The sequence below is a fragment of the Heteronotia binoei genome, chromosome 6, assembly GCF_032191835.1.
Source record: "Heteronotia binoei isolate CCM8104 ecotype False Entrance Well chromosome 6, APGP_CSIRO_Hbin_v1, whole genome shotgun sequence".
Lineage (NCBI taxonomy): Eukaryota > Metazoa > Chordata > Lepidosauria > Squamata > Gekkonidae > Heteronotia > Heteronotia binoei.
In genome coordinates, this window is record NC_083228.1 from 77,545,228 (window position 1) to 77,570,976 (window position 25,749).

A 25,749-nucleotide genomic window follows, 5' to 3' on the forward strand; every position below is an offset into this window, starting at 1 on the left:
GGACATCACCTTGAAGGATGAGGTCACATTCTGATAGAGGTCATGCCAAAGAGTGGCAATCAGGAGATGGGGTGTGAGGGGTAGTATGTTTGCTGATCTCAGTGATGGCCTTCAGCACAGTTCCTTCAAAGTTGTCGCCTTCGGTTACGTAAGTACCTATTGATGAGTCCCGTGTTTGGAATGTTGATCTGTGCTTCTTAGGCAGTGGTTCCAATGAGGACCAGGCTGGAGCCCTTACTGATGTCCCAGAACACCTACAGTTTGAATTTGATCTTGAACCAATTGGACCGGAATCACTGACAGAGGGTGGGAGGCATGGTCTAAAACTGATTTGGAGGCAAAAAACCCAACAACTATTCTACTGGGGCAAATGTTTTTGCTGCTAGGTTAACAGACATAGAAAGAGCTCTCTCCCATAAAGTGGCCTTGAGGTGAAAGGTGTGATCTGCCCAGACCATCTGGGTAAACTGTTGGCAGATCTTACATACCAAAATGTTGTGATCTTCCCTGCAACACAAAAGACAAATGGAGTGCTCTTCCATCCAAGTCATCTTTGTCTAACAAGATGAGCATTTTAAAAATAAAACTTCATTTAAAAAAACACAGAGCTAACTGTTCTTCTCCAGGTGGTAGCAAAGAGAGAACTGAGGGAGATTGTGGACCCCCCTCCCCAGAGCATGTGACCAATGGGCAGAAAAAACAGGTCCAACAGCTCCATTTGGGAAGGGCTTCTCCTGCTCTGATGCTAAACTAGAAAGAAAATCTGGAAAATGCAATCCTAGCTCTGGGGCATTAGGATTAGCATCTGTCTTTACTGTCATTCTGTCTACACTTCTGGTAAGAGCTCTACAGTATGTTTTGGCTAACTGTTCAGGGAAAAGCTCAGAAGGAAATAATCTTTTGAAAAGGATCCTCTTCTCCTCTGATTATTAATCTTTCTTCCAAGTGAACGAGATTATGAAAGCCACTGAATGACTGGAAGAATTCACTCTCAGGGAGCTGCCACCTCATTCCTTGTCCTGAATGAGTATGGACTACTGGTATTTTATGCTAGTGGCCTTTTGGAAAAAACAGAGGCATTGCAAATCTGTACAAGGGCTTCTGGATGACATGCTAAACAAGAAATGATTCCTCTTTCATTTATGGTACAACTATTCCCATAAACAGCAATGTACTTAGACCTGGACCTGAAATGCTGTTTGAACGGGCAGGAATACTTGCACTCCTCTGGAGATGATCTATTCCCTCTTACCCAATATGTTGTTTCCATTGTGCTAATGGTGTTTGAAATGAACCTTGAGCCTTCCTGGAAAATGACTGCTTCACCAACTCCAGGCATTCAGATTTAGGGATGCTGAACAGACTGGGGTGCTGGGAAATGGTGTATTATTAATCCTCCATTATGTTGTTGCTTGCAGCTTTAGGGCTTCCACAAACCTGCATGTTACTGGGTTTGCTGCAGTCTTCTCAACCTGAGTATATTAGGGAGGGAAATTATCTCAGCCACCCAGGAAATTGTTGTCGTCCAACTTGCGCTTAATTAGGAAAATGATGGAGATGCTACAGACAAAAAAGACCTCACTGTGGTTGGCTTTTGGATGGGAGGCAGTGTCTTCTTTCCTTCCTTCCCATTCTTATTTGTGCCCCAAGCTCACATATCCCTATCTAGGGATGCACAGAGTTGTGTGGGTGGGTGTGGGAGGAGAGAACAGTAAGAAAAAACATAATATTTAAAGGCAGAAACTGAAGTGCAATGGAGTCCGGCTATGACCCTGCATCTTGTTCAGACACAGGGCCAGTCTCAAGCAGCAGGGATGTCTTCCACTATAGAATTCAAACTTGTCTTCCACCAGTAGACAGTGCTGTCCTAGAGGTGAAGACTGCCTCCTGGCCATCTCAAGAAGAGGCAAAGAACTCCAGAAAGATGGACAGGTAGCTAGCTCTCTTCCCACCAATCACCTCTCATTCTTTGACTTTAATGACTATGTTGCAGCACGAAAAAGGAAATACTTCTTTATTTGATGAGTAATTAAATTGTGCAATTCACTGCCAATGGATATAGATGGCTTTAATAGTGAGCTAGACAGATTCATGGAGGATAAGTCCATCAATGACTACTAGTTATGGGAACCTCCATATACAGAGGGAGCTAATCTCTGTATCCCAGTGCTAGGGGACAACATCAGGGAAGGACTTTATGTCCTTTATGTCCTGTTTGTTGGCTCTCCACGACAACTTGTCAGCCACTGTGTAAAATAGAATCCTGGTTTAAAATGGTCAGTGGTCTGATCCATCAGTGGCCTTATTATATTCTTACGAGAGGAGAATGATGTGGTAAGCTGCCTTGGGTCCCCATGAGAAAAGTGGAATGCAATTATAAAATAAATAAATAAATAAATACAAATAATACTCCCTTTAAGCTGTGGAGTCTTGTGAGCAAAAATTCTATTTCATGAGCTATTGGCATCAAAGTTGTGAGCTACTGCATAAATTAGTTTGCTCTAGGGCCATTTTTCTTGAGCTAAGTGAGCCAGTGTCTAAAAAACTGAGTTAGCTCACACTAACTCAGCTTAGAGGGAACACTGAGAACAAATAGGATGGTTTTGCTGTTTTCACAGTCACATCTGGTGTCAATAAAGACTAAGGCCTGGAGTTAAGAAGTGGGCTTCCCACAAATCCTTTATGATTGATTTCCTATTAAAGGGTTCAGGCAGCAATCAGTACACTGCTGTGATGAGTCCTCCGAGTGTATGTGATTGTGTATGTCTATGTGCAAGAAATATGGAAATGACCTGCATCATTTGTGACCATAAGCCACTTTGTCCTTGCAAGGGTTACCAGTAATTGGGCTAAGTCAGGGATGGCCAATGGTAGCTCTCCAGATGTTTTTTGCCTACAACTCCCATCAGCTGCAGCCATTGGCCATGCTGACCGGAGCTGATGGGAGTTGTAGGCAAAAAACATCTGGAGAGCTACCATTGGTCACCCCTGAGCTAGGTGATTCATCTTGTCAGCAACCAGGTATTGAGTGGTAACTACCTTGTCCCTGCCTTCTTCACATTAAACATGTGGAAGGTCTCAAGGTAACAAAGTTGTGGCCTGGTTCAGAACCAGCTTACTGTATGCCTCTTGGCCTTCCATCAGTGGGCTCTCCAATACAAGCATAACACAAGATAGTGATGCAGCTCAGAAGATATACTGGATTCTCTTAACGTGTAATAAAAGCCTGCTTTATAGCTCCTTGAGGTTTACTATCTTTGCTGGCTGCACCTTAGAACTTAACTCCCAGCATCTGAGAGTCAGACACATGCCAGCTCCCAAAGCACTGTTCCGTCTCCTGTTTTAACTTGGTTCCCCGGAAAATATTACAGCTTTTTTCCTCACAAGCATTTGTTCTTCTGCTTTGGGAGACACATTAGCTGGTTTGCTTCCCCTCCAGAGGAAAAAAATACCAGATGACCTAGTTTACCACTTTGGAGAATTGCAACCCAAGAACTGCAGAGCATCCAGGGGAAAGTAATGAAACATAGAAGAAGCAGTTCCTACCACATACATTCAGGTAACTGATCCAGTGTAGTTGGGACATGATACCTCGCACAGAAGAAGCTTGCATAGTGCCCGTCTTGCTATTATTCCCTTCGCTTCAGAAAGAATTTAAAAAAGAAAAACTACACAAAAAATATATTGAACATCAAATGCTCACACAAACTGGCAAGTGACAGCTACTTCAGTTTAAAATGTGTAAAGTTGTAATTCAATTCTCTTAACCACAGACTCTTTTGATAGTTCTTCAGAAATCTTCAGTGGCACTCTTGCCAGCTGGAGCAGATGGTTAATGGCGGGGCTAATTGACAGCATCACTTTGAACTTGACAACATCCTCCATCACAAAAACCGCAGTGTACTTCACACGTCCCACCACATTAAGCCTGTCTTAGGAATGACAGGAGTGCCCCCTTCTTTAGCTGGAGAACCAAGCTATCAGGGATTTGTTCCATGAGCCAGACAACCAAAAATAGAACCAGTGAGTCAGCTCTGACCACTAGCTCACAACCTTTACGCCTCTGAAATATGGATATGCAAGAAAAGCAGGTTAACTATCTGTTCAGCAGTTCATGGGCTGACATTCCCGAGGCGGCGATTTTACTGGTAACGAATTTAAATATTATATTTTGTATATTATTTTGTCATTTTTCTGCACATATTACATGCATGTTCATGGCAGATGACAACATGCCCCAATAGTAAACAAAATCACCCCTTGAAGTATTACAACGCTCTAGGTTCCCACTGTGGCCCATAATAGCAGAGCAGTACCTAAAGGTTTCTGTACTCTGTGTACAGATTTCCATATGTAATTGGTATGAGCAAGGAAGTACCTAAGGCAGCAACCTTGCTAATACAGACAAATTTAAACTTGCTATTCTGACAATAAAAGCACACATTACTTTCTGTGCAAGTTAGGTGCTGAATGCCAGAATGTCAGGATCACTAACTCCTAATGCCCAAACTTCTAAGCATAGACAGGTGCAGTAAAGAACACCTGGTATGGCAGTGCATGACTATCTCAGAGGGTCTGCTCTGAAATGACTACTGACTCCTACCTTGTTCTATAGTTTTAGACCAACACCTGAATCTATAAGCAAGCACAATTTGCACTGCAACTGAGCGTCAGAAACACAGGCCCTGAGCTCTCTTAGTAGCACTCAGACCCACAGGGCATGGGTTTTCATCAAAACTTTCAGCAAATTTAAATGAAGTAAAAAGCAGTAGCCTTCTTACTTCAAAGCTTGTGAAGAAAACCACAGCATATCACATATATACTCTGGAAGAACTGCTGGAAAATATTTTACAATTGAGTAGTAAAAAACAGGATCCAATTAATTTTAATTCAGATAAAGTCTAATTCACTTTGGTTAACTAACAAAGAAACCTTCAATTTTCGAATCTCCCTTTTTATCACTGAAGTATAATTTGTGCTACTCAACTATGAAGAAGCTGCACATTCAAAAGTTCTCTAAATTGCTGAGATAACTTCTGTAGTTAAGAACAAAAGAATGTAAGAAGAGTCCTGCTGGATCAGACCAGTTGTCCATCTTGTCTAGCATCCTGTTCCACACAGTGGCCAACAAGTTCCTCTAGAGGACCAACAGCAGGGCACAGAGATTGAGGCTTTCTTTGATGTTCCCCCTGGGTGCTGGCAATTCAGAGGTTTACTGCCTCTGAAAGTGGAGGCCCCCTTTAGTCATCAAAGCTAGTAGCCACCAGTAGACCCACCCTCCATAAATCTGTCTAAATCCTTCTTAAAGCCATCTATGCCCATTGCTGTCACTACATCATCTGGTAGCAAATTCCACATTTTAATCACTCATTGTGTAAAGAAGTATTTCCTTTTGTCTGTCCTCAATCTACCACTCATCAGCTTCATTGGATGTTCTTGAGTTCTATTGGCCATTTTATTTTTAACCACTTTCCTAATAATCCCCTAACATAGAGTTTGCCTTTTTGATTGCTGCTGCACACTGTGATGACACTTTTATTGAGCTATCTACTATCTCTTTCCTTCATGGTGTCAGTAAATTCAGTCCCCATTAGTATATACTTGAAGATGGCATTTTTTGTTCCAATGTGCATCACCTTATGCAGGGCTTTTTTTGTAGATAAAGCCCAACAGGAACTCATTTGCATATTAGGTCACATCCCCTGATGTCACCATTGTTTTGCACAGGGTTTTTGTAGAAAAAGCCCAGCAGGACCTCATTTGCATATTAAGCCACACCCTCTGATACCAAGCCAGCCAGTGTGCATTCCTGCTCAAAAAAAAAGCCCTGATCTTATGGTTACCAACACTGTACCTCTTTTGCCACACTGCTGCCCACTCACCCAGTTTTGTGGAGATCCTCCTGGAGCTCTTCAGAGTCATGTGAGAACTGTCCATTTAATGCTATTCTTTGCTTTCTGTCATTTAAATAATTTTAAATCTGTAAGAGAACCTGTCCCATGACTGCTAAATATACTCAGGAGTCTTTTCAAAAACCTTTTGAAAGTCTATATAACGTCTACTAGGTTACCATTATCTACATTCTTGTTCACTTTCTCAAAGAACTCCAGAAGACTGGTTAGGCAGGACAGGCTTTGTTCCTATATGTGCCTAATAATTCCTTGATCACACTTTCTACTAATTTGCCTGAGATAGACGTTAGGCTAATTGGGCTGTGATTTCTTGGCTCCTCTCTGGATCCCTTTTTAAAAATTGGTGCAACACTTGCTACTCTGTCTTCTGGTACAGTGGCTGAATTTAGTGATAAGTTACATATACAGGTTAGCAGATCAACAATCTCACATTTGAATACCCTAAGAAATCTTGGATGCATGCCATCAGACCCTCAAGACTCATTAGTTTTTAATTTTCCTCATAGATCTAGAACTTTATGTCTCAGTTCTTCAAACTGCTGTGGTGTGGGTGTATGTCTCACTCTTTCCACAGCGAACACATATGCAAAAAATTCATTGAGCTTCTCTGCATCTCACCATTTTCCTTTAGCAATCCTTTTATTCCTTGGTCATCCAAAGGCCCAACTGCTTTTCTGGCTTGTTTCCTGCCTTGAATATATGTAAAGAAATGTTTACTGTTTGTCTTGATGCTTTTAGCAATCAGCTCTTCAGTCTCTTCTCACATGCCTAATTATTAATTTCTATTTCTTTTGCAAGAGCCCGTGGTCCCTTCTGTTCAATTCACTGGAGCGGATTCCCCACGTCTTAGAAGAAGCCTTTTTACTTTGTATATTTTCCTTGACGTGAATTGTTAGCCATGTAAGAAATCTTTTACAACTTAGTGTCTTCCCTAACCTGGGGGACATATTCTATCTGGGTTTCAATTAGTGTGGTTTTAAATAGCTTGCAAGTGTCCTCTAGGAATCTGACTCTCTCATGTTTTCCTTTCAGTTTCCTTTTAATTATTCCCCTCATTTTTCTAAAGCTCCCTCTTTTGAAACCAAATGTTACAGTTTTGGACTTGGGGGGTAACTTTCCATTGACATGAATGTTAAAATTAGTAGCACTGTGATTACTGCTCCCAGTTGGTGCAACAACATCTACATCTCACGCCAGGTCTTAAGCCCCACAGAACCAAGTCCACAGTTCCACTACCCCTCTAGTTGGCTCTGTAACCACCTGCTGAGGTGTGCAATCATTTATGATGTATATGAATCTCATTTCTACAGCATGACTCAAATACATGTTTACCCAGTCAATGTTAGGGTAGCTGAAATCTCCCAGTATCACATTAACTGCTTTAGTTACCTCCCTTATTTCCTTCTGCATCTCAAAATCGGCCTTGAGGGTTTGATCAGGTGGGCAATAGTGTACTTCCACTTTTAAGTAATTCTGAGGGTCCAGTGTTCCCACCCATATTGCTTCTGTTGGGGAGTTCATTCCCCTAATGTTGTCTAACTTATTTGATTCCATGCCCTCTTTAATGTACAATGCAATACCTCCCCCAGTCTGTCTCTCCCGGTCCTGCCTATAGACCTTATACCCAGGAATGACTGCATTCCATAGATTTTCCCCATTCAACCATGTTTTTGAGATGCCTACTATATCTAAATTGTCATTTAGCACCAAGCACTCCAGCTTCCCAATCCTGGCTCAGTGACTTCCAGCATCACCATATAGACACCTACATGTCTCCCACTACAACAACCCTCACCTCCCTTGGCACATGGTCGTCCTTTGCCATCCTACCCTCACTTCCAAATTCTGTTACGCTCCTATCAGTATTCTGACTGCTTACACTAGCATCCCTTTGAACTGACTTGTCCCAAATGGGAGGCTTTACCTTTGGGCTTAGTTTAGAAGCTCTTTCCATGGGTAACTCGTCTCTATAAAGAAAGCCCAGTGACCAAAGTAAACACAAACACTGACCTGAATATACACAATTGGTCCGTGTAATTAAACCATAACTAAATGAGAAACTGCATGTACTTATGAAGCAGTTAGAAAATCGAGGACAAGTCAATTCCTCCTGGAAGATAAGAAGTTAAAACATCATAACCATTCTTATCTCTGAATGGCTCTCCTAGCTGTTCAGTTCTGCTCCCATGGTATTTGTTTACAGTGTCAGATACATTAATTTAATGGGTACCACTAAAAAGCACTAAAGCAATTGCTGTGAGGCTTAACTCTTCTCTCCCTCTCTTTGTAGTTAAGCAGAGGACATTTCTTGGATACAATTAATGTTGTCATATGCCTGCTTCACGGTTGTCAAAAGATATTACACAACTCCTGTGTGCTACTCCAACTGTAAACTGGTACAGTGCATATTAAAAATATAACCACAACATCAGCAGGTTAATATCAATTGTCAGCAAACCCCGGATAACAGGAGATAAAATTCTACGATGACAGTCACATTTAGGATGAAAACTTGCAAGTTCCAAATTCTAAAGTAAAGGAAGTACTATAATGTCCTAGTTGTACATTAGCAATGAAATCTGCTTCAGATGCACTCTGAAAACTGTTTCCAAGTACAAGTACAAAGTATAATGTTATCTCTGAATGGCATGCATAGGTATAAAATCTGACCTTTGACTGTAAAGCATGCTAGTAGGGCCATGGAAAGTTCAGATCTATTCATTCCTGCTTAAACATCAACTAGAACTACTCACAGCTGCGCTATTTATTTGTTGTTGGAGACATGTGTAATCCCATATTTATAGAGAAGAGCTTCATGGAGCATTTTAGATCATGAAACAGGGAGGAGGATTTGCAAACGGTCCAACACTGACAGTGCAATCCTAAGGGGGGGGAATGCTCTGGAATAAACCAACCCCTACTTTGGCATGAGTCCCAGTTACGGTAGTGTAAGTGCAGTTACGTTAGTGCAAATGGGACTTGCTTTGGTGCAGGGGTGCCCCAGTGTCCAGCTGCTCATGGCTTCCAGTGGAGGGGCACAGCAGCTGGGCATCAGCGCAACTGAGGTGTAGATAGGATGGTGGTGTTGGGGGCATGGCCAGAGTTAGTTGGCTTCCTAAGACTTTGCAGCCTGGGAACACCCCCTCTGAGAGGCGGAAAGTTACAACAAGGAAAAATCTGGCATACCACATTGGCATCTATGGATCATGAAAATAAAGTCTTCCGCCACTGCTGAATTAGCCTTGAAACTCCTCAGGGAACCAACTACAGGCTGTACCAATCCCCTCCTACCCTGGGCTGGCCAAGCCCCTTCCCCAGCACCCAATTGTGGGCCCCCCATCCACAAAAACATCCACTTGCACAATTCTTTAGGTAGGGTGTGTGGCACACGACTCTGTCTCAGAGCTCTCTGCTGTGCAGACTTAGAGCAAGGCATGAGGCACTTTGGTGGTGGTGCACAGAGAGGGCACTTAGACAGTACACAGTGAGCTCATTGACATGCAAGGAGGAAAGCAAGGTCTCTGTTCTGTGGCTAACCTCACCCATTTCAAGTCCCAACAGGTACCTGACCTCCAGAGGCTCAATGCACAAGGGTAGTCACACACAGACAGGTAGGTGCGAGCAAGTACTCCAAACTTGCCCCCTCTCCTCTCACTCGAGACTGAGTGGCATGAAAGTGCCTCTGGCACTCAAGTCCGGCAGTGAGCTCAGGCATACGACTGCACAGCCCATGCTGCTCATTGCCACAGCCTCTACATGCCACTGGAAGCCCTCCCCAGACAGTTTTCCAGTTTCCTGGTTCCCACCCTTGGCAGGGCACAGGTGTGGAGGGGAGGGTCCAGCAGCTGCTCTGCTGCCTGTGATAAGCTAGGTCAGCAACTGTCCCTTTAAATCATTTCCTTGCCAAAACACAGACTTGCACTGCAGTTGCCAAAGTGGATGGACTGCAAGCAATCCAGAAGCACTTTACCCCAGAACAGTTGGATGTGTGTTGGCTGGTTCTAATAATGTGCCAGGGGGTGTTGTGTTGAGTTGTCTTTGCTGATCTTGTCACAACAGGACATCCATGGCTGCGGCTGGCATGGCACTTCTCCCTAGGTCTTTCTATTTGTTTTGCAGGTGGAGATTCAACAGAAGACTTCCGGGTGCGGCGAATCCTGCCCCCCCCCCAGTCTACTCAATCAGCTGTTCCAGTCCTCCTCTTGGAGTGGAGCCTCTTGCCCAGCAAGCCTTTCTGAGTTCCATTTGGGATGCTATCCCACTTGATTCCAGTGCAATAAAGTCTTCATTGTGTACCAACACTGTCTCTCCAGCTTGGTTTCTGATTCACACTCCTCCCTGCCCCACTTCCTCCCCACCCATCTGCCATTCCCCCAGGGGGCTCCCCAGGGATTGTCTAAGAGGGCAGGCTCACTTGCCTCTCTCTGTGTGCAGGGGGGAGGGCCCAGAGGGTGGTCTGAGCAAATGAGCCACCTCAGCGTACTGGACAAAGCATGAGGCTAGACAGGGAAGTCTGAGGATCTGTTCCTCGCTTGTAACATGGGAGTGGGGTGGGGTGGCCTTGGGCTAGATGCATACCTTCAACCTGATCAGCCACTTGGGGCTGTTGTGCTCATGGCATGGAGAAGAGGGGAATGATGCAACCTGTGGCAGGGGGAGTGGTCGCAAATGGAATGGGTGCATGACTGGGGCTCTGAACTCTGTCTCTGCTCCAGAACGGGGTTCGTCTAGCACCTGGTGGGGGAGAGGGGGAAACAGCAAACATAGCAGGGGGCAGCACTGAGTCATGGGGGTTCCTGGAGTCAGTGTTGAGGGAAGCCATGGCAGGAGGCAGGCTCAAAGTATTTGCCAGGAGCTTGCCTGTGGCAGGGGTCTCTGTCAGGGGGAGGGGTGGGAGAGGCAATCAGCCACTCTGGAGCTGTCTCTCCCCACTCCCAAATGTCATGTGTGATGGCACCCACCCCAAGTCTGGTCAATCCTGTGGGTCCACTGTGCTCTTCCCTTCCTCCCGCCTCACCTTGTCAGCATGCCAGGAGTCCATGCTCCAGCAGAATCACCATGGTGACAGTCTAGCAAGCAGCCAGCTCTGCTTTCTCTCCCTTTCCCTCCCCAACATAACTTGGCCCTTAGGGAGCAGACTAGCGGTGCCTGAGTTATGTGGCGGCTGGCTGCTCCAACGTAGGTGTAATTTAGGATTGCTCTGTAAGTTAGTTTTTAATACAAGTTTTAAATAAAAGGAAAAATGCAAGAAAAAAGAAAACAAAACAGTAGCCTTAAAGAAGAGTCAGAATTGCTTATCACATCATCATGATCGCATCATCATGAGCATTGATGAAGGGTCTAATAGGCACATCTCATAGCAACTGAAGGCCCCACCCTTTATTAACTCGGGAAATATGGGTATGAAGTGAATACATTGTGCAGTATAGCAATGCAACACTGATTACCTGTGAACATCATGACACATCTGTATTGCTACAGCAGCTTTAAAAATCTGTATGATCACTCTCAATTGAATGTATAGTTTAAATGTTGCACAGAAATAATTTGAAGACAGTCACAGTACTGTTTATTCTGGTGCTGTGTACTTGTATGACTTTCACTATACATTTGGGAAATCATCCATTTAGGAAAGTTATCAGCAAACTCAACCCTGAGGGTCAAGTCCATTACTCTACTGAACTAGATAAAGTGCAAAACAAAATTCACATCAGAACAAAGAGCAGATGTTGGAAGGCAAATATACAATAAGTAAAACAAAGCAACTCACATAATAGGGAATGCCTACAATATGGACAAACCACAATGAGGTCACAGTTAGAATCATGCTAACCAAACCACAAGAACTGACTATTACAGCTGTTTTTGTGTAACTTGTCTGTATTGCCTGATCTAAGAAAAGAGCTCAGTCACAACTGGAGAGCTGTTGTCCTTTCATGAAACAAATCTTGAAGTTGTAGCACTCTACCCAGAATACTGGGACTAGCAGATTTAATTAGTAAAACATTAAGATGTTTATGGCCCTTTAATGAAAAGGGCCAACTACTCCACACATGGATACTTGATAATTTCCAGATTACTACTTTAAGACTGCTAATCAATTTTAATCAGAACCGTCCCATGAAAAAGGATGTTCTGTACTGCCCAAAATCTTCATGTCTCTCTTGATTAGCCAATGTATTTAACATGAGGCCTCAAACTATTAACAATCTGTTGTATTCATTAGTCAAGCTGTTATTTCAAAGCACTTAAATACATATTTTACCTTCTTAATCTGTCAATTGATTGGTTAAAAGCAAAGCAAATAAAAAACATTTAGGCAATACAGTATTCAAAAATACAGCTGGTTCCTATCTTCAGAATGATTCCATGTCTCTTATTGCAGAAGTAGGTCTAAGACCTTTCATTAGTGGTTCCCCATAAGACTAAGACTGGGCCAAAAAGTAGAACACTTTCACTAACACATTTTTGGAAGATACAAAGGTACACCTCCCTTTGGCATTTTTTTCTTTTTGCAAGGATCTACAGTGTTCACCTTCTTGTGTGCAAATGGCAACTGTAAAGGAAGGCATGAAACTGCTCCAGCACAGTGTCAAAAGACAGGCACTGCCAGCCTGGTTGTCTTGGCAACAGAGACGCACTCCCTCCCTCACATTCATTGCTGTCTGATAACCATTCACAATGGGGAAAATGCAGTTGACATCCTTTGCCCTCATTGAAGTCAGCACTGTTTATTCATAATAACACAATCAGCTGGGATCATCTTTCCCAGAAAGTTGACAGCCCAGTTAAAAAAAAAAAAGGCACACAAGAAAACCAAGAGACCGCACAAATATCAGCAAAGGGGTATGAAGAAAAATAAACATTAGAAGGTTACCAGAGAACATCCCCTCCCCACTCAAGAACTACTTTAATGCTCAAAAAATGAACCGGGTAAACATTTGATGCAGTCTTAGGCTAGAACTTCTCCTTTGGTACTTTTCTTGAGCTCCACCTCTGATCATCAGCTTTGCTGTCTTTTGATGCTTCTTCTACCTCAGCATAATGCCTCCCATTGAAAGAAGAAATCAAACCACTTTCCAGCTCCCTAATAATCTCTCCTCAAACTGATCCATGCATCAGGGCTGATTTCATTACCTGCTGCCTGCTGCTGCTCAAGGTTTTATTTAAAGCACAGGCATACCGCAAAGAAAGGATTCAGCATGACCTCCCTGAACTGATTGGGGATGAACGCTCCACTGCACTGACAAGCAGAAGCTGCTTCCCTTTCTTAAACTAACAGACTAAGCTGAGGGTGGCTAGGAAGTCTCCTACTGCCAAGCCCCATTTTCAATTACTGTGTGTGCTGAAAGGGATTTTTTTAAGCATAGGCTGATATAATCAACACTGAGAAGATGAACTGGGAACCATAAAACACAGCATCATAGAACATAGTAGGTGGTGCAGCCACCAAATTGAGCTGAGCAAATTATATGTTTGGAACTTGGCAGAACTTCTGCAGTAACAAAGATACTAGAGGAAACAGAAAAGAACAGGGAGGCTGTTTCATGTACTCACATCCTATAGGTGTTGCTATAATGCATGTTAAGTCATATGCAGATTCATGCTCTAGCTTTGGATTTCCTGCACTGAGGGGAGATCTCGACTAAATGCCCTCTACAGCCCCTTGCAGCTCAGTGATTCTATGACTAGCTATTGCCTTTAAGGCCCCATTTGCCTCTCTATAAAAGTATTAAATTGGATAAATCCACTAATTTTTTTCCTCCTGAAATTATTTTACTTTCATGAAGACCAATTTATACACTCCTACACCTCTTATGGCACAGGAAAACAGACCAAAGAATAAGAAGCTAAAACCTAACCCTAACTGATCTTATGAAAAACCTTTCCATTTAGAAATTTACTTAAACATTTGTTCACAACTTAGTGAATTCAGTCAACAACTGCATATTTACTAACAATCCTTCACCTCTCCGTTGAGGCAGCATTCTGTGTGATTCTCTAATTTGCGAGATAACTGATTGCCAAGACTGCATATTCCCAAAGCTACCAATTATTGAGAGCAAATATTTCCATATGAGGAAACCTTGACCCTCTTGCTTACTCTTCCAATTTTGGATGAATAACCTTGGCCATGCTGCTGACCTCTCAGGACCGTCCATAAGTCCCACTTAATTGCTTAGTAAGCATTACACTGAGTTTCTGGAAGGTTTCAGCCAACTGGGGGGGGGGGGTTCCAACCCTTCAGGGCACCTTAAAGAATCAGTTAGATGTCCAACAAACAAAAAAAAGAGTGCAACTCACCTGCTCCTCTGACAGCTGCGAGATGTGATTCACAGCAGCATAAGACTCTATCTTTGGGTTGAAGTGGTTGATTATGGCTCTGAAACAAAGAAGACATTTATAAATGCGTGTGAAAAGTTAAGAGACAAATCTTCCCCAGTAACAACACTGCATGGCAGCTCTTTCTTCCTCTGATGCAGCTAAGCCTCAAGCAAATAGGGTATGCTTACACACACCATCCATTATACAAAGAAAAATGAACATTTGACCACTGATGATCAGGTTATCATAGCATTTTATAGTATATTAAACCAATCAGCAAAACTCTAGAATTTATCTGGAATAGATTCTGCAATGTGCTGAAAAAATAAATACATACACAGCTTTGCCCGGTGTGTGGACATTCTTGCCACAAGAAAGCACACTATATTTTTATTATGCATTTTAGCCAAAAACTGCCTCTCAAAGTGGTTAATGGCAATTAAACTGTAAGATGCAATGCTGGTGAGTGGAGAGATTTTTTTTAAAGCTGGATCCCAGAACAAGGGGAGGGGTGTTTGGCAACCATCTCCCTTTTCTTCTGAACCTCAGTTTAAGTGATAATCCCAGAGTATGCTCCTGAAGCAAAATGTAGATGTAAATTGTTTATTCCCAAAGCTGTATTTATCCTTGCAACGATTTCTGCAAAGTGCACCTCCTGCTTATCAGCACTGTGAAGGTGGAGAGATCCTAAGCAGATTTAATTAAACCCAAATCCTACAAATCAAAGTCACCAGCCTCTGGTAGTACCATTTCTTGGGAAATTGTCTGACTACTAGGAGATCTCCAGCTCCAAGTTAATGTCAAATACAAAGAAAAAATGATTTAAATCAATCTGTTTCCCTGCTGGATTTTATCAGGACAGGCAGGACCAGCACCAGGGTTTTTGGTATCCTGGGGCAAGGCCCCTCCCACCCCCAACTTCCTTCCCCACCACTCATGCCCTTCCTTTCTCCTACCTGCAGGCAAAGCCAGGGCTTTCTAACACTCAGAAAAAGGACTCTGTGCGTCTGAGGGGGGGAGGGGCTGGAGGTGGGGAGGGCAAGCATGGCAGTGGTGGTGGGCCCAAGCCGAAGGCACCCCTGCCCTCAGTTGGCATGCTGGGAGGGGGAGCATACCCACTACCCTGCCACCACCCCTGTTGGTAAGGGCTGGGAGGCTGCTGTGGCTCCTCCTCTTGCTGGGTGCACATGAGCCCCGCCAGCTGGGCCGGGATCAGCTCAGGGGCAGCTGCTGTTGGGGGCTGTCATTGGACAGAGGCTGGTGCTGTCTGCTGGCCAGGCAGCATCACGGCAGGCAGGTGGGCAAGCTGGCCTGAGCAGACTGGCTGGCTCTCAATGGTGCAGTGCCTCAGCTGGGGGCCCCTGCTGGGGGCAGAACAAAAGAGACTGCTGCAGCTGGCATGCTCCCTCCTTCCCTCCCTCGCTGGCTCCTGCAGCCAGCTGGCCCACTGCCCGCCTCCTGACAGATCCTTCTCTCCACTCATCTCTCCCCAATCCCAGGGGGCGCAGCAAGCCAGAATGGAGGGCAAGCCAGAGCTCTCACCAGGCTGGATGGTGAGGTGGAGGAGGACAGCAAAGAGGTGGGTGGTGGCAAAGGTGAACATGGTAGCGGGTGACCTCAGGTGGCATGCTGGGAGGGGGTGCCCGCTGCCCCTGTTGCCAGTTGGGTAGCACTGACCCTGAGGACACGAAAAAATGGAGAACACATCTGGTCCCCCATTCTTCTCCATGCACTCTGCCTAACTTTCTTCCTCTGACCAAATAAACTGCAAGCAAGAAGATACAATGGTGGGAACTTCTGGCTCATCGGTTGTAACCACACTGGAGCAAATACAAGCAACTTTATTTGCAAAATGCTTAGCAAATAAGTCATAGCGGCTGACAAGTAGACGCCTACACTGTAAGATTTCAAGTAACTTCCCCTGTAACATGCTGGGTCCCAGTATGGAGGTGTTATGATTCACAGACTGTGGAGTTCAAGGAAATCAACTGAGGATAGAATGGGGGGAAAGTTTTGCTTCTGACTGATCTGTAAAAAACTGTCACATTCTGTTGCTTGAGAGACCACTTCCAACTGTGATTTTTTTCAAGATTGTTTTCTTTAAGGAATATGAGATAACAGCTCTCTAGTTATTTTCATAATTATGGGGGAGGTCAATTGTATTACATGAAAACTGTGCAGAAATAAAACAGGACTAAAATCTCATATACAGGAGCCATCCTCTCTCACATCCTTTCTCACAAGAGGCAATTATAGTTACTCCAAAGAAAATGTGAGATTGCTGAATGGCGTATTATGCCTTTACCTCACATACCTGCTGCAAAACCCAGTCAGTGTGATTTCTTAAAAGCAATTAAATCATTGACTTTTCTAGAGTTTGGAGAGTGCTACTAGAAACTCTAGAAAAGTCAATGAATTAATTGCTTTTTAGAAATCACACTGATTGGGTTTTGCAGCAGCAGTTATAAGTGGAGGTGATTTCTAAAAAGCAATTAGTCATTGACTTTTCTTGAGTTTCTAGTAGCCCTCTCCAAACTTCTTACTCATTCAAAATTTTGGGATAGTTCAGATATGCAGGACGATGAGATGGCAGAGTTTTAAAATGATTCCATTAAAGATTCCAGCACTGAATATGCCTTCCCATAAAAACTACATACAAATACAAAAAATAGTACAGTAAAAAGAAAGGTTCCATCTGGTCTCTACTTGGACATGTTGAAGTGGGTTTAGGAATTATTTTTCATTTTCAGAATGAGAGGTGGCTAGACGGTACCTGGGTGTGAGCTATATATTGCTCTGGTATACCATCTGCCAGTGATGCAAGAAGCTAGGGCTTTAAAAGAAAACTACAGAAAATCTGGGGAGTTGGTTACACTAAAAATGATTATAAGGGGCAATTTTTGAAGGAATTCAAAATCAGAGCCAACATTTCTTTTACCCTTGATAGTTGAGTTAGCAAACACATGAACTCTGTCAGGAACCGAGATGGACACACCAGAGACCCTATTGGACTTGTGTAGGGTTATCTCATCCTGTCTGTTTTCCAGGACTTGTGTAGCGCTATCTCATCCTGTCTGTTTTCCAGGGTCTTTGTAAGTCTTGGGTTGTCCTTATTTGTGTGCAGGGCCGGCGTGTGGGAGTAGGAAACCTAGGCAATAGCCTAGGGTGCCAGCTCACAATAGGGGTGGAGGGTGGGTGCCCCCTCCCTGCTCGGGCCATCCCTGAATCTCTGACTGGACGTTAAGGGGTAAGAGGAGCTCCCTCAGCCCCTCAGCACCCAGAAACAGCAGCGCTTTCAGGCCTTGGCGCTCTCCAGACTTGGATAGCACTGAGGCTTGAGAACGCCACACAATGTTTCTGGGTACTGGAAACTCCCCCAGCCCCTCAGCGCCCAGAAACAACGGCAATTCAGTGACCTACGTGATGACATCACCTTTTTACCGGGAGGGGGTGGGCCTTGGGCGGCAGAACCCCATGTGCCAGCCCTGTTTGTGTGGCTCTGTTCTTTTTCACTAATTGGTCATCATGCTTTTACTTGTCTGCCATGACAAATGCCTCTAATGATCCTGAGGGATTATATAAAATTTGAGACTTTTCTTCAGATTTCTAAGAGATCTGGAAACCTTCAGTAATGATTTGAGGAGAACATCCAACAAAAACAGGCATTCTTGCCTAGTTTCTCCTGCAACCTCCACTTGTCTTGATGCCTAATTCTTCACTTTTTCCAGGGCTTCTGAATCTTGGGAACTGGAATGTTACTGGAGTCCAGCTATTTATTGGAATCCTGTCAGCATATAAGCTGCAAAATGTTTCATTTTGTTCTTCTGTTGTGTAGTGAAGGATCATTACTTGGTATGAGAGGGAACAGCACTTGGAGAAAGTGGGAAGAGAAGAATGGCAGGCCTACTACTATTTGGGTCATCTCTTTCCATCTCAGACCATATAGTTCACAGAGTTGAGGTACAAGAGACCAGAAAAGGAACATCTCACAAATAGCAGCACAAGACTTCATGCTTTTGGTTGTGTATTGCTCAAGGACATAGGCCACACAAAGCAACAAAAAATTCAGAGTTTTAGAAAGTGAAATTGTAAAAGCAATGAACAAACACAAGCACTGACACAGGAGCCAAAAACAGTAATGGCTACTAATCCCTGCTTCAGAAAAAGAGGAGACAAAGCAGACCATGCCTGTGGCAGCATAAGAATCTTTCTTCCCTGCCTCAACCATGAACCCTGCCAGACTACAGTCTGTCAATATCTTATGAGGACAGAGGTTGATCTGACCAAGGGTCAGACCTAAAGAACACAAGATCCTTACATACTGTCATTCTCTCCTATTAGGGAGAACCTATTCCATAAAGGAAGAAGAGAAATCTCTCTTCTAGTCCCTGATCCTGCTAAGCAATCCAGTCCCACCTGCATCATTAGGAAGCACTTCATCTCAAAGTAAATCACTCTCACCCACCAGCTGAGAACAGTGATTCTGCTGCACCTCACTTGCTTATGCAGCACTGAGTTATAAAAATAATTCGTTTTGGTGGAGCTTTCTTCTTATAAACATTTCTGATTTGGTACACACTATGCAGAGTGTGACCTTTTATTCCTGCTATGCAAGAGTAAAGAGAAGCAGATTTGGTATTAATGAGAAGCTGCTGGGGGGGGGGGGGGGGACACTGTCGTATAACTGTATAGGCAACCATGTTTTGAGGGAGAATATCTAAACCCACCCTATTTAAATGTCCCTTTACCATATCACCTCTCCACAGGGGGATGAGAAGTTTGCTATGTAGCACACACTTAGAACTGCCCTTTAAAATTATTTTTTAAGATGCAGAATTCCCTACAGTTGCTGTAGGGAGATCCTACAAGCTTTCCTCAAACAAGTTAGAAAAATAGGAGATTTAGAACAAATCAGGGCTTTTTTGGTAGAAAAAGCTCAGCAGACTCATTTGCATATTAGGCCACACCCCTGATGGCACCCTTGTTTTGCACAAGGCTTTTTGCAGAAAAAGCCCAGCAGAAACTCATTTGCATATTAGGCCACACCCCCATCAACACAGCGTTCCTGTGCATTCCTGCTAAAAAAAAAAGCCCTGGAACAAATGATGAAAACAACTAACCATGAAATCGCTACTCTGATGAGCTACTTAAATGCACTATTGGTATTTTTTTTAAAAAAAAAAATCTGCCATGTGCAAGTCCATGAACATCCATAACACAGACCTTCAGAAATGCAGTTAAAGAACAGAGACAAAAATGTATAGACAAGTCTTCCTTCTGGACAGAATGATCAATGAGGTATATAGAGTGTGCACATCCTGTGTCTTTACTAGAGATAAGTGAAATACTAGCTAAAATGGTATACTCAAAGCACAGCATGAAATCTAGAGTGGAAATTGACTTTGTGCAAGTTCCAACTTTATTTTCTAATATTCATGTTGGCAACAGAAAGTTTAAGCAAGAAAAGTCAATATCCACTAACATCATGACAGAACTCAGAAACAGAAGACTGTATGTTAAATAAGTTTATTATTTGTTAGCAGGGGTTTTTTTTAAAGCAGGAACACAATTCCAGCTGGCTTGGTGTCAGTGGGTGTGGCTTAGTAGGCAAATGAGTTCCTGCTGGGAGGTTTTAAAACAAAAAAGCTGTGTGAAAAATGGTGACATCAGTGTGTGTGTTCTAATATGCAAATGAGTTCCTGATGGCCCTGTTAGTTAGCAATCCTGCTCCTAATACTGGGTCAACCTGCCTGCTGTCCAGACCACTAACATCTACCTTGTACTTTGTCCAGCGTTACAACTCTTCCTCATCGCAGTCTACTCTTAACGAGACATGTAGAGAACTTCAACATGAGCATGTTCACCAGACAAAATTATTTTGATGAACTTCCTTGCTTACACTAAAGTTCCTAATCAGATTATTATTAGTTGAAATTCAGCAAGAGCACAATGTAAGGTACCATGTGGTTCTTTTAAAATATGTAACATAGGTTGCAGTTTGTGGCTGCTTTTGCAAAACTAAATTACTGGAGACGAGGCACATGATCTGGGGTTATGGTTGTGTCAATAAACTGACCTATCTATCTAGCATGAAATCTGTTGCACTTCATCCTTTGTTTGCACATACATAGTAAGATGCAATCGTTAAACAATCCACATTGAATAAATTGTCTGTTTTGTTTTGGTTTTGACCCTAACGATCAGTAGCACCTGTTCATGAAGTGATCACAAGAACTAATGCAAGATTAGTTAGGTAAGTGGGCAGATACCCAAGACATAGAAAGACATCTAAGCAGGAAGTCACAATTCAAAAATATATTCTCTCTCTTTTTTTACTGTGTGTTTTTAATAATGAGAAGGGGCGATGACAACAGGGGACGGCAGCAGTGAGAAAGCAATTGTAAAAACATACGTATCACAGTTCATTCCAAACATGTGGCTCCCTGATCCTGATTGATGAGCAGAACAAATTAGTGGGTGACTAACAGTGCAATTCTAATGACACTTTCCTGGGAGTAAGACCCACTGAATAAACTGTAGTAGAATTCAGTGTAGACCTGCTTAGGATTGCTCTCTAAGTAACCTTGCACCTAACATGCACTTTTTTCTAATTTGTTACCTATTGCTCAGTCTTAAGGTACTCAGCAGTGCCTTTACAGGGGAAGAAGAGTGGGATAAAATGTAATTTTAAAATATAATATGGTTTTATTTCCTGAACAGTTCTCAGCTTTTTACCCACTGCTTTCAACCAACTTTCCCCATGCCGCTCTTGTCTGTACTAGTCATAGTATGGCAAAAACATTCTACATTTTACAGTATAAACATTGCAAAGTAAGTAAAATATTGTACCAAATTGAAAAAAGATGAAGTAGAGCAGAAGTGCTCTTAACGAAGAGGGGCGACCCAATGCCCCATGGCGCCCTAGACAGACTCGCTGCCTGGCGCCCCCCCCTGCAGCTCTGTGTTCCCCCCATGCCTCCCCCTTCCCCCCCAACCCTTCCCCATGCCACCTGGTTTTCAACACCGGAACCGGCTCTATCACCACGTTCTGGATCTCTAAAGCCCCCCTCCGCTCGCCCGATCACTGGGTCAGCGGGCAAAACCATGCCACGGGGCCGCACCACGGTTTTGCCCGCCAACCCAGTGATCGAGCAAGTGGAGGGGGGCTTTAGAGAGCCGGAACATGGCAGTAGAGTCAGTTCCAGCGTTGAAAACCAAGTTGTGTGGGGAAGCAGGGGTCAGGAGGGAGGAGGAGGAGGCAGCGGCAGCAAGGAGGGGGGGAGGCGCGGGAGGCGTGAAGCCATGGGGGGGGGAGGCGAAGGGAAAAAATGGAGTGGCTGAGGGCGGCAATAGTGGCCAGTGGGGGAGAAGGCAGGCAAACTAGATGCTTGCCAGGGGCACCAGGAGAGGGTGGGGAGCCCAATTTGGCCTAGTGGGTGAGCCGGCCCTGCTAACGAAGTGGCCACTGTAGTTCTGCTTCTCATTCTTTCCCATCAAAGACAAATAAAACAAAAAGTACAAAACTTTCATCTCAAGCAAAATTCAAAAGGTAGAGTTTCATCACCACTACCATTTAGCAATACTTTGTAAGACATGCTGTTTAAAGATATGTGAACTAAGCAGGCTGAACAAAGCAGTACTTGAAGCGTTGTCATATTGAGGATGGTACAAAATTGTTTTCCGTTGCCCCTGAAGGTCGGGCCAGAACCAATGGGTTGCTATTAAATCAAAAGAGTCTCCGGATAAAAATTAGGAAGAACTTCATGACAGAGTGGTTCCTCAGTGGAACAGGCTTCCTCAGGAGGTGATGGGCTCTCCTTCCTTGGAGGTTTTTAAACACAGACTAGATGGCCATCTGACAACAATGCTCATTCTGTGAATTAGGCAGATCATGAGAGGGAAGGCAGGAAGGGTTGCATCAGTGCTTAGTTCTTGTGGTTGTTTCTTACCTGCCCAGGGAAATGCTAACCCACATTGGGGTTAACCAGCAATTTTTTTTCTCCAGCCCAGTTTGGCAAGGGATTCTGGAGGTTTTTGCCATCTTCTTGACATGGAGCAGGGGTCACTGGGGATGTGTGTATGGGTGGGGGAAAGTATTTGTGAAGTTCTTGCACTGTGCAGGGGGATGGACTAGATGCCCCTGGAGGTACCTTCCAATTCTATGATTCTATGACAGATTTAGAAGCATGACCATCTAATCTGGGTAAATGCAGGGCTCCATCAGTATGTAACTATTCTAGAGGTTTAAAGAACCCTCTGAATTTCCAAAGAAAAGACGCTGAAAAAAATTAAAATGGTGATATGACACAGATATGGGAAAATAATTAAACCATACTGACTAGGATAATAGCTTGATAAGATATAAGGTTTTCAAGCACAGTTACCAAGAAAAACACATGTCCATGAGAACAGGATGAGATACTTTCATTCTAGAAAAAATAGTTTCACGTAATTAGCTACCACATAACAAAGGAGATCTATTTATTTATTTTCTTTTATTTATATCCAGCCTTCCCTACAAGGTGAGCTCAGGGCAGCTTACAGGTCACATAATATTGTTTAAAAAGGGTTTTAAAAAGGGTTTAAAAGATCCAGGCATGTAAAATTCAATTTCCATGCTAAAAACCAAAGCAAAATTACCACCATAGTAACACATAGATAGAAACCTTCTGAGCAGTGTGGTGGAATGTTGAGCTATTAGCCACTAGGCTGAGCTGACAGCGGGGGGAGACCAAAAGATGGAGAATTTGGGTATCCACTGCCTCAACTGAAAGCTCAGTGGAACAGTTGTTTGACAGGTGCTGCAGAATTACAGTTGATCCTGCAGGCCCTGATCTCAGATGAGAGCTTGTTCCACCAGTCTGGGACCAGGGTCAAAAAAGCCCTGGCCCTAGTTGAGGATAGGTGGACACCCTTCGAGCACCCTTTGAGCCAGGGATAACCTGCAGATAATCCAAGATGGCGACAAGGAAGGAGCTCAGGTGCTAGAGCTCCTAAAAACCAGGTTCCTACCTGTCTATTAACCACCCCTACGAGTGGCGTAAGACCTGGACAGGCTGGCGCCGATTCCTGGAGAGCGGTGAGACACTGGAGGGCCTGTGGAGAGTTGGGGTGCGACGGAGCTGTTTCTATCGCCGAGCTCCCATCGCCGAGCCGAGCCGAGGGCGGGGCCTGCTCCGGCCTGTTCCGAACGCGGCTGCAGCTGAGGCAGCGGCGTGGACTGCGAGCCAGCTGAGGCGGCGATGCAAGCGCCCGGACCGGGAGTGGAGCCGACATCGCTGCTTGGCAGAGGCCAGAGGCGTTTGCTGTGCGAGTGCGGCGAGGGGCAGCAGGTGTGGCGAGGGGACGGCGACGTCTTCGGTGGGTGTGACGGGAGGAGTGCCGGAGGGGCCGAGTCGCCCGGGGGAGCTTGGCGGTGGCGACGGGCAACGCCGGGGAGCCGTTGCAGGCGACCTGTGCAGACGACTATAACAACTGCATGCACAGGCAAAATGGGGCCCTAAACAAACTGACTGCCCATAGACAAAGCGGTGGGGTTCTACTACGTGGCAGGGGAGCACGGGGAGGGTCTCTACCCTCCGCGGGCTCGCCAGGCTACGTGGGAAACATCGGACAAGACCCTCATCTGCTGGACCCTGCACCGGGAGTCTGCGGCCCTCAACGCTACCCAGCGTACATCCTATACGGCACCCCCTTGTCGCCGGCGTCTGAGCTTGACTCTGCACCTCGCACTTTATTCTACGTTACTGCTTTAACATCCTGCCTGCAACACTCCACCCATACCCTGCTGGTGCCTCTACTTGCCTCATTAGAAGAACTTATATCGCACTCATATCGCACTTCAACAACTTCTACCTCCACTTACCCGTAATCCACTAGTTTAAACAAAATTGTGATTACTAACTGATTCACTTTGATTAGTTTATTGTATATACTGGATTGGGACTGTTTAAAATTTTTTTGCTAATTAATTTAAGAATGGTTAATGGGGGGGGGACTATAATTAATTATGCTATTTGAGTTAAATTTTTACCAATTATATACAAGAGAAATTTAGGGCTGGGGTTTTATTGGGTTAGTTTGGAATATTGGGACCTAGTGGGACGGGGTAGTGTGAGGGTATTCCTGATAGCAGTGCTTGATTGTGGTTAAAATAGCGGTTGCTGCCTACGGGGAATGGCTGGCGCAGGGATTCCAGTGCTCCTGGGGAGGGGGAGGTATGGCGGTGGGAGCAGATGCTATGAGGGAGGAAGACTGAGACAGGACAGTGCTCAATCTTCCTCCAATCTGCATCCCATCCCAAGGGTGACAGGTAGTAGGGTCAGGCCAAATAACCCGCCTCCGTTATTGGCGTTATGCAACGCCAGGTCCATTAATAATAAGACCTCAGTCCTTCGGGAGTTTCTACTCGAACAGGACACGGACCTGGCTTGCATGACTGAAACCTGGATTCAAGAGGGAGATACAGTAGCCCTCTCACAATCAGCTCCCCCGGGTTTATTTTATTTTATTTATTTATTTATTACTTTTCATTTATATCCCGCCCTCTTCGCAAGCGGACTCAGGGCGGCTTACAACATTATAAAACAATTAATCCGATAAAACATATAAAACCATAATTTACATATCAACTTTAAAACCATTCTATAGTGCTATTTCAATCCAGTATGGGCGGTATTGACTTCTTAACTATGATCAGACCCACCGGTGTCTGGTGGCAGCCCTTTTTCAGTTAGACCACAAAAGCCTGTTTAAACAGTTCGGTCTTACAGGCCCTGCGGAACGCAGATAAATCCCGCAGGGCCCTTATAGCTTCTGGGAGGGTGTTCCAAAGTTCTGGTGCTGCCACCGAAAAAGCCCTGGATCTCGTTACACATAGCCTGGCTTCTCTTGGGCCAGGGGCGGACAACAGATTTTTTGTCCCTGATCGCAGTGCTCACTGGGGGATATATGGCTCTCTGGGGTTATTCAGTCTTCCACCAATCGCGGACTAGCGGGCGGGGGGAGGAGTGGCATTATTTATACAGGAGGCTTACTCCTTCAGGGCGCTCCCAGCCTCAAGGATCGAGGGTACTAAATGTGCCGGTCTGGCGTGGGAGGCCGGAGAGGGGTTGGCGATCTGGCTGGTGTACCATATGCCTAATGCACCAGCTAGCGCCTTACCGTCCCTGCTCGAGGCAGCGACAGGCTGGGCGCTGGAGCACCCAAGGTTGATAATCCTGGGTGACTTCAACATCCATGCTGATGACCCGTCCTCCAGTCAGGCGACGGACCTAGTGTCTTCCATGGCGACGCTAGGACTATCTCAATTTGTTGCAACCCCCACTCACCAGGCGGGGCACATGTTGGACCTGATCTTTGCGGCCAGGGTTATAGTGAGCGATATAACCGCGGAGGCGGTGCCATGGTCGGACCACCTCGCCCTCAGGGCCTGTGTAGATATGCCTCCCTAAACCTGTTTAGGCGATGAGCCTATTATGGCTCGCCTGCGGAGCCAAATGGACCTGGAACG

General features: G+C 44.6%; 1 protein-coding gene across 2 annotated transcripts in view; it reads right to left on the minus strand.

Moving 5' to 3' along the window:
• The window catches only part of ARMH3 (armadillo like helical domain containing 3), a 209,218-nt gene that overhangs the window by 38,577 nt on the left and 144,892 nt on the right, over positions 1 to 25,749 (minus strand). For both annotated transcript variants that reach the window (XM_060241823.1, XM_060241822.1), the window contains exon 24: positions 14,217 to 14,295. In XM_060241823.1, the coding sequence (XP_060097806.1) occupies positions 14,217 to 14,295 (79 nt within the window). The remainder of the gene's footprint in view (positions 1 to 14,216; positions 14,296 to 25,749) is intronic.